Genomic DNA, 9,945 nt, shown 5'->3' on the forward strand with positions numbered 1-9,945 from the left:
TGTATTTATAATGCTATCCATCTAATATAATTCCAACAATATTTAAAGAAAAAATATCAATTTTTCCAATTGGAGAAAATGGCCCTTTCCTCGCCTTTCCTAATGCCTTTATACCACTGAAAAACTAGACATCAAACAAACTTATTTCGATATCTACGGAGACCATTACAACAAGCCTACCTCCTTTCACCTTTTCAAGTGCGTCATATAGGGCCTTCTTATTTCGCCTGGAGAGCCACTGCAATACAATCACAGAAAGATTAATATTACAGATAGACGTTACGTTCAACTCTTGATCATTCGCCATGTGGAATATACACCTATATAAAAATTTCTGCTGATTATAATGAAAATTTTGGTGGCCGATTATTGGTATTGGCCTACTGATGAGGGAATATGTTTGTGTGACCAAATCTAGTGCATAAAGCGTCAATCTATTGCTAAATACCGAATACAATTAAACCAAATCCGTTGCAAAATCGAAGTAAGATATTAAATTGAAGAGTATGTTGGCAAAACCTTACACTTCCAGCGTGATGGATAGCCCGTTCAATAAGTAAGGAGATGATAATGAAGGCCGAACAAACAACTGTGACTGCCCAAGTGGGAGTTTTCTCTAAAGAACGCTCATTACCAATATCACTGGCTACAGCCATATCCTTCTCAGACAACTGATAATAACTTCCTTCTGATAACCTTAAAATGAAATTTCAGTATTTTGAAACAATTTCAATGATGAACAACTAGAATACCGTCTGCCTAAATAATGAAATCTCTCACAGCAAAGAAGATTATTATAGGAGAACTCTAAATGGCTTCAACTGTATCCAACTCATTGTGTCTGAACATTCAAATGTAACCAATTCATTGAGTCTGAACATTCAACTGTACCCAATTCATTGAGTCTGAACATTCAACTGTCAGAATTCTTGGCCACTTCCGCTTCTAGATGCAAATACAATTCAACTGAATAGCTACATGATGTGATTCAGTTGATGCAAATACAATTCGACACAATAATGGTCAACTAGAATACCATCTTCCTAACTAATGAAATCTCTTCAAATGTACTCAATTCATAGAGTTTGAACATTAAACAGACAGAATTCGGCCAATTCTGCTTCTGGACGCAAATACAATTCAAGTCATGTACCTTCCTCTTTGGCAGAGCGAAAGTTAGAAAGGACGTGAGATAAAATGTTTCCAGAACAAAGCCTGCACTGTTGATTGTGAGGATCATGGTACTGTGGGGTTTGATGAAGGGGCTCCCATAGAGTAGCCCAACACAGCAATTGAATAGGGTGAACACATAAGGAAGGCCAGAGTACTCTTTCGTGGACTTGAACTTGTATATTCTCCAAAATGTTGACCTGCAATTCAGAATTTTAGTATCAGGCCTGTCAGATCAATCAAAATTGCATAGAATTTCACTCAGAAATAAAGTAAACATTCAAAAAGGAAGTAGCCTGCCACAAGAAAAAACAAAGAAAAGAAACAATAGCACTGGTAGCAAAGGGTGCCCTATACTTACATAGGGGATAAGTAGAGTGCTAGAGATGTTGCATTTCCTGTTATAAACATCACCAACAATTTAAGCATTATTTTGCTCATTCCAGCACAAGAAGAAAAAAACGAAAGGGGTGATCCATTTGAAGGCATGATGTAGCTCTTCGTAACACCTCATAAATCATGGAGTCATTGTGCAAAAACTTTATTAAATATATGCCCTAGATTTCTCAACAAATAACATAATCAAACTCACACAAATAAATGGTTGAATCTTACATTTTGCATAACATTAGATGTATATGGGGGCATTAATGATCCCTGCATGCCAACATTGGTTGTATTGAGGGGCATAAATGAATCCTACAAGCCAACAAAATGCACACTTAGTAAAAACACAAATATTAATAAATATATATAGTGAAATAAGTTAACTAAATGCACAAAAATATTGATCAAGTTTTACCACTATCATTACCTTAGATGTATTATAAGGTGTTATAGGGGTTGGAATGACTTTAGTGATTGCCTGCATTCCACAAACATAAATTAGCATAATATAATAAGGAATATAAGATAATTGAACATATAAAAGACAATATTCAAGCTTACCTCATGCATCATCATAGCAGCATCTTGCCCTCGTGCATTTGTTAACATTTCCATAAAAGTAGTGAATATCATTGAATCCCCCATAGTAGCATCGGTAACACCCATGGGTACATTCTTAAGAAATCACATATCCAAGCAAAAGATCATCCCAGTGCATCTCCTAGAATGGTAGATATCAAGTGACACAATGTGGCCATTTATTGCACAGAAGTTGAATTATATAGCAATGAGCAAATGGGGAGTGCATTTTCATAAAAGGATGACCTCATTTCTCAAAACACACCCAAAGGAACTAGGATTGTTACAATGTTGTATGTTGGTTTAGGGTGTTATAAGACACAATTGCATATAAAAGGTTATACTCCATTATTAATTTAAATTGTGATTCTAATTTACAACTAATTATTGAATTTTTTTCATTAGAACACTAAAAAGAAAATATAATTGAGTGAAAAAAGTGAACCAACATCAGAAGAAAAACCAAATATGGTATGATGTCCTCTTGAAGAAACCAACCATGTCAAATGTGAGGAATATCAAGAGAGGATGAATGTAGAAAAACCCCTAAATCTTGCAGAAATGGTGAGGATCCTAAAGTAGAAACACTCCTAAATCTTGCAGAAATAGTGAGGGTCCTAAAAGAAATACTCTAAAGCTACGTGATAGATAATGAAAGGATAATCCAAGAGAGAGAAAGACCATTAGAATTCAATGCATTGTTGCTAGAAAATCTATCTGAAATTCATAAGCAATTGCAACAAAGACCTAATGATACCAATGATTAACTTCAAAGATAAAGATTCGTTGAGAGGTTAAAAAACACATATTATCTACAAATAAAATGAGGAAAAAACCTCCATAAAAATACACCATGCTAAAAGGATAGATACATCTAGTAACAAATCATTATTTGATTCGTCTGAGGTTGGGATAGTCAATTCATATGAGCTTCTTGGAAATGGTTCCAAGAGTGAATTACATAAGAAAAATAAAAATAAGCATTCTTGAACAAAACTTCCTTGAAGGAGAATAGATTCAAATCACAATAATGCAAGACTTTAGGAAATGGTACCAAGATGAGTTTCTTAGCCAATATAAAACTATAATAGAAAGATATAAGTGTGAAAAAATACTAGATAGTTACTTGCAAAACAAGAAACAAGAGAGAATAAAACCACTAAGAAATTAACTAATGAACGAGAGAGACAATTCAAATTTCTAATAAAATCTAATAATATGTTATTGATGAACATGAATGCAATATATAGACTCTGCTAGAGACCAATTAATTCAAATTAGGTTGGGGTTCCATGTTCATGCACTAGTATAATTAAAATTACTTTCCCTAGTTGGAAAACACGTTAAATTATACTCACAAACCCAAATATACCCTGAAAATAATTCCAATTCCTACATCTATACCATGAAAATAATCCCAATTCCTATAGCTATACCAATGAATACAACTACGCAAGGAAAATAATACCCATGCCAACATCTTTGCAAGGGAAATACATCAAATTGAAAGGAAAATACCTGTGGAAAATAAACCCTTTGTTGTCTTCCTTGAAACTTCTAGCTCAGCTTCGAGTCCCTTTGCAAAATAATAGTGAAAGCCCCAACATATAAAAACTAAAACAATTTGGCGCCAAAAAGATTTTCAGCCTCTACACCAAAGAAGTTTCAATGGTTTCAGCTATCTTGTTTCCATTTTAAGCCAGCCTATTTCCATTTTAAGATGGCCTAGCCCGTTGTTTCCTGCTGTTTCCCACTCAGTCGCCGCCCATGTCTCCCACTTTTCCTAAGAATGAGGGTCTTAATATATATCTCCTGCCACCCACGAATAAATGAGTATGTGATCTACTGCCGTTGGGCCTCATGCCCTTAATGCCCATCACAGAAACCCTAGTCTCGTGGCTCTCAAACATTGGTGTTTGTCTCTCCATTTTCTCGACAAACCCTCCATTGAAATGGGGCAAATGAGGAGGAAGGTTTGGTTGTAGAAGCAAAGGCAGTCTGGAGGAAGGTTTGGTTGATGAAGATGCGGAAACATTTTCCAGTGGATTCGTAATGGAAAGTCATGGCAGGAATCAGGCAAGGAATGGAGTAGTTCCCCCAAGCCCACCGCTGGATTTTGTTCCATCAATTCCTCCCAAAAGCCCAATTTCTCGTGCCGTCTGGAGAATCCCTCTAGAACAAATCGAGGCGATTCTCTAGCCATCTCTTAGCACAACAGAAACAAAGTGACATTAGTGTGGCACTGTCACCATCTTCGTGAATCTGCAAACATTTCTCAATCTTTTTCGTTCCTCTGTTCCTTGCAGAAACCCTCTCTGTTCCTTGAAACCCTCTATGTTCCTGTGTATATACTTATGAATACAAATTGGCAAAACCAAAGTAATTAAGGTATCAAACCAATGAGTCATGAGTGATCTTGCAAAGTGGCCATCACCATTGTTGACAGATGAATTCGTTAGTGAAAAAATATGAGACACGAGTTAATGTAGATCAACGTGTTTCTACAAGAGGCTTTGAGAATCTAAGTGTGGAATCTCCATATTAGAATATTTTAGAACCGATTGTGTACGCAATTGGAAATAAATTGGTATTTAAATCGAACATTGGTTCCTTGTTCGATTTAATTCATTTAAAATGAGGAAATCATACTTAGGGAAACCCTAACCTTCAAAATTGAACCTCAAAAATATTAAACTAGCAATTGTCCCAAAAGGTACAAAGAGAGGCTGATAGACTTATGAAGTTGGAATTGTTGAATTTCTATGAATGATTAAAAAGTACCAAGTATTTTTCAGAAAAATATTAAAAATTGAAAATAATGAATATTGGAAACCAAATAACATCTACAGTCTAAATTATATATATATATATATATATATATATATATATTAATTAAAATCTCAATTGTATTGTCAATTTGTCAATTTGGTTATTGGTTAACTTTTACACAAACATATGCTTCCACAATTGTAACTCTTCTCCAACATTGATTCATATTCTTCGTGAAACCTGCCACATTAGTGCAGTGCAATAAGAAATATTGTAAAGAAAGGTTGAGGGAGGAATAGTCCGAGAACATATGCCAAATACAACCTACAACCGCCAATTGCATATGAATAGTCCGAGAACATATTATAAATGATGAATTCTTCAAATATCATAAACTATAGCCCATAACTTGACAAAAATCCAGAATGCATAGAATGTTGAAATTGCCAACAAAACTTCCTAATAGTTGAGATAAATAATTTTCAGTTTGCATGGTTCTACCTGTGTATTTACAATATCCTCATAACCAATATTTATATCTGCAACCAGAACCTGTCAATCACCAAAAAACCTTAGTTGGGGTAGGTATTCTTAACCTTATTATATATAATCAACAAACATGAATAATATTCAGTGACAGCTTGTCAATCTTATATATTTACACTTAATTGTATTCTAACCTGAGAAATCACCACCAACTGTTCATCTTCTGTTCGTGCCATAGAATGCAGTAGCTTGTCCAACAGTTTTACTGGAGCATGGTAGTCATAATCTTTTCCATACTGCACTTTGGAATCTCATTGATCATCAGAAACTATACAAATAGATTTTATTCATCCTAACATTAATGTAAGCCAAAATACTTTAGTTCTATGAACCCTCAGGGAAAATATACATGGCAAACCTTTGTCCTCCAAATAATCATAAAAGATGTGGATTGCTGTTGAAATGGTCAATGAACCACAACATATTAGTCGAGAACAATCTATTCAACAACATTCTCTGAAACAGTTCCATTTCTGAATTTACTATCTAGGAAACCAACCCTACACAGTTGAAGTAACAGAACATTCTCTATGACAAGAAAAGAAACTTTGAGAACTTTGACTGACATGTAGCTTTAGTTAAGAAAGAGGCAGTACATTGTGAATTCTCATTGTGAGCAACTGCAGCCAAGAAGATGAACTGCCAATGCTGTTCACATTATTTGAACAGACAGAAAATTCCTATCTTCTCTTTTTTGATGGGATTTTAAACTCCAGTTGAAGTTTCTCTATTTTTATTCAAAAAAATAAATGTTACATATATTATGGGATACATCGAAGGAAAAACCCAATGTTACCGTAATACCATTTTTGTTCAAGTTTCCATATTAATACATTTCTTGAAAATGATTCAATCAACAACCAAAGAGGTCTCCAAAAACTAGTTTCATAAGCTTCTGTATTTAACTTACTATTGTTTTTACTGTATATAGTCACAAGCCCACTTCATAAGCTCTCCTAACTTGCATGTAAGTTTTTGAGATGCATAGTGCTTTTCATTTAAATCTACCAATGACCTAATCATATAAAATAGCATTTTTAGCCAACCTAACTGTTAAGCCATGTGCCTGTTTTGTGACCCCTTTAATTAGATCTGTTGTTTTATGCACCCCAGAGGTTGTCAATTCAAAATCTACCTGGGATAGGAGCAGATGCTTCATATCAGTACAAACTCAAGAGAGGATAAAAATTAAATGCTAATCACAAAGCGGGATATAGGCAGATAGAAAACACAACTGGAGCAGTTTGCAATAATTTTTCACATCCATAGAATAGCTGGTGTATTATAAGCTTTGGAGATGACTTTTGCACGTCCCTTATTGCAAATTTGGTATGCAGTACTTTCTAGTTCAATTGACCTATTTTGGTCATCGGTCAATATTAATATAATTTCATTTCAATTCTGAAACTTCAGAGTTTGTGGCCATGATTTGGTATTCTGGATCTGTTTTATTTGTTTCAGGTGATTTGCGCCTCTTTATGAGCAGCTGAGTCCTTTCCTATTTTAGATCACCTTTGTATTCTCACATTGCATTAGAAACTTTCCTCAGATATCATTGTGCTTTTCATAACAATTGTTGAATTGTGTTTATCAAAAATCTCTGAGAACAAGAAAATTCAAGATTGCTTGCAACGAATTAAAAATCTGGAATTGCCGCCAGTGCGTAGTGGGAGATGCTGAGTTTCAGAAAATTCAGAAAACAGATCGGACTTCCTGTGTTTTCCTGTGTTTTTTTTAAAGAAAATGTTTCTTGAAAAGCTGGCAACTTCCCAAGAAGGTGGTTGCTATGTGTCCCAAAAATACCCTAACTGCTTTCCTAACGGGATGGGTTTTCTGGAGGAAAGGAGGCAGGGGGGGGGGGGGTTTCTACGCTGTAGGGACAGGTAGAGGGAAAAAAAAACACACACACAAAGAAAAAAAATAGGCCAAGTCTAGTAATGACCAAATAGCCAAGCACGAAAGTGCAGCGACTTGTTGAGAGCAGTGGCCCAGCAAAGGGAGCTCGGGGGGAGATTCCGGTCCTGGAGGATGAATCTCAAGGTTAGGTGGCATATTGGAAGCGGGAGAAATAGTGGAGGCCAGGCTTATAGAGTATTTGTAAGTTGCAACAGTGCAGGTAAGTGAGTAAACACTTGTAAGCAATTCTGCAAGATTATTAGAAAAAGTAAATGTACTGTATAGAATTAACAACTACTGCTAGAAAACTCAGAATTTGTTGTTGTCACTGAGGGTGTGTTGACTGAGGGTAAGAACATACATAGGATGTGTATCCCTGTTGTTTATTAATTGTTGCTTTTTTATAAAAAGAATAGTGGTAGTGATACTCGAAACCTCCACGAAGGTGGATAAATGCTATGGGCGCTATAGAGCGGTCATGGTCGACAACTGTAGTAATAGGGAGGAAAAGAACTATTAAAAACTTTTCTGTTAAACCCCAATAGCAAACGTGTTTATGCAAGATTTAGTGTAACACTTAACAAAAGTAATAGGGTTCGTAGAATGTTATAAATTCCTTGCCATGAACAGAAATGAGGCTAAATGCCTATTGTTTTCAAAAAAAAAAAACAGAAAATGCCCGGTTGGTTTCTTCATGAGGGACTCCCTTGGTTTGTCAGCTTGAGCGTTTGAGCCCTTGTGAGTTGGGTCGGATTGGAAGTTGTGAACTCTGATGGTATAAGCCCGTGGAACGGGGAGTGAAAACAAAGAATATCCTCTGCAATAGGACAAGAGCAATAAAAGAAAACTTCACACAACGGAAACCCCTGATATCAGGAACGGGTGAGGTTTCCAGTTTCGTGGACTACATTGTATGCACCCACATTGGGAAACGCTGGTCCAGGAGGGTGTTGAACTCATGGGACGGGGTCTCGGGTTTTGGCCGCACTAATACAAGACAGCTGGAGGGATAGACTACGGGTGTTAGGAGGGGCAGGGTTTTAACCCTCGAAACCTCATGCAGAGCCAAACCCCAATTGATTAGAGGCAGTAAATACATCCGATGGAATTAAACAGAAAACACGACAAATGACATAGCTAAAAAAATCGAAACCAATTTGTCAGGATGAAACGTTTAACTGGAAAACTGAATATATATATATACTGTTGTACAGTGCCACAAATTTAGGGAGTTGAAACAACTCTAAACAACCAAATCAAACTAAGAATCTGAGCGATAAATCATTTCAGTGAAGCCATAATATGTATTTAAGATTCCAATAAAAACTTTCATGTTCAGTTCCAAGTCTGGAAAGACAAATAAACGGAACGCACACGATATATTACATTACCAAAAAAAAATAGGCCCTGAAAATGGAGAATTGCCCAGGGTCATAAATGAATCTCAGACGGCCCCGGTATAAGTCTAACAAACAAAACAACATGTTCAGCCAGAACGGCTCAGAGAAGCAACCTCGAGGAACGAAGCCTCATATCCATTAACCAGAAAGAAAAACAGAAGCCGTCACGGGGTTGGCCTCACCGGAACCCAAAACAGGGTCACCTAATAGTGTGCTCATGCGAGCTGTAGCTACAATTCAGGCACGGTGGCCTGTAGACTAAGGTCCAGACCCAATTTCTACAATCAATAGCAAGTGGAATTTCACCATACCGGAGGAAAATCAGAATGACTACCAGCTCATCTCTCCATCCAAAGCCATCCGCAACCCAGGTAGAAGGAGCGAGAGTACCTGCGTGCAAGCCATATACCATGGTTAAAGAAATGCAAATACCTAACCGGTACAAGAAAGGCCTATCCGCAAAACAAACAACTGTGAATCAACAAATTAGTTAGTACAGGAAAGAAACTGTTATGTAATTACCCGGCGATAAATCCTGGTGGTAGGAGTAGGTTCTGAAGCCTCAGGCGCATGCTCTCTGTATCCAAAACTCTGGCGCAGTGACTGTCAAGCCCTCAGCCAGGGCAGGGGCGGAGCAAGTTCCAGATCTTTCCGCGAAAGAATGGGACTCCAATGCCGCGCCAAGGGTAGTGTAAGTCAGCGAGCATCCATGACAATCGTAGGATCATCTCTCCCGTCTCATAGCCGTCGATGCACGATGGATCCCGAGGTGGTAGCTGAAGACTGCCCACGCCACGTACCCAGGGTGGGACAGTTAAGTAAATGCTCCATCGATGTTAAACAGTCACCCAAATCTATAAAAACAATAAATTGAATCTCTTTATTGTTATATTCTTAATATTTTACTGGTTTGTAAATTTGTTTATTAAAAAAATTATAATGGGATGCATATTTTTATTTTTATTTTAATATTTATGTTATATATATTGAATTTTATAATAAAAATTTTGAAAATATGAATTTATGTAACTTTGGAAATTTTATGTGAATGGAATTTTTTTTAAGGATTAATTATAAGTTTAGTGTTTTAATCTATAATGTATAATCACATTTTTTGCAAGTTTTAAGTTTTTTTTTTCTTTTTTTTTTTTTTTATGTTGAATTATAAAATAAAAATTAAGAATTTAGATAAAGAATC

At 36.2% G+C, this 9,945-nt stretch overlaps 1 protein-coding gene across 2 annotated transcripts; it reads right to left on the reverse strand.

Annotated features, from left to right (window-relative positions):
- Positions 1 to 664: 664 nt before the first annotated feature.
- LOC149253768 (bidirectional sugar transporter SWEET1b-like) lies at positions 665 to 9,302 on the reverse strand. Of its 2 annotated transcripts, XM_089456922.1 has the most exons (3): positions 9,059 to 9,302; positions 1,532 to 1,568; positions 665 to 1,370 (listed from the first exon to the last, which is right to left on the reverse strand). In XM_089456922.1, the coding sequence occupies exons 1-3, from the start codon at positions 9,157 to 9,159 to the stop codon at positions 1,146 to 1,148; spliced, it is 363 nt and encodes a 120-aa protein (XP_089313048.1). In that variant the 5' UTR covers positions 9,160 to 9,302; the 3' UTR covers positions 665 to 1,145. The 2 variants fall into 2 exon arrangements, with proteins under 2 accessions (XP_089313048.1, XP_089313047.1); XM_089456921.1 differs by lacking the exon at positions 1,532 to 1,568.
- Positions 9,303 to 9,945: the final 643 nt, after the last annotated feature.

Source organism: Pinus tabuliformis, chromosome 7 (genome assembly GCF_031772625.1).
Source record: "Pinus tabuliformis cultivar Carrire ecotype Pingquan chromosome 7, CPIR1, whole genome shotgun sequence".
NCBI classification, from domain to species: domain Eukaryota; kingdom Viridiplantae; phylum Streptophyta; class Pinopsida; order Pinales; family Pinaceae; genus Pinus; species Pinus tabuliformis.

Excerpts from the sequence above, each read along its gene's own strand:
- LOC149253768 (XM_089456921.1), bottom strand. The coding sequence starts at position 9,159 with ATGGTATATGGCTTGCACGCAGGTACTCTCGCTCCTTCTACCTGGGTT. Across the intron at positions 1,371-9,058 it reads GTCATTCTGATTTTCCTCCG|GTCAACATTTTGGAGAATAT; the intron begins GTATGGTGAAAT and ends TCTGAATTGCAG.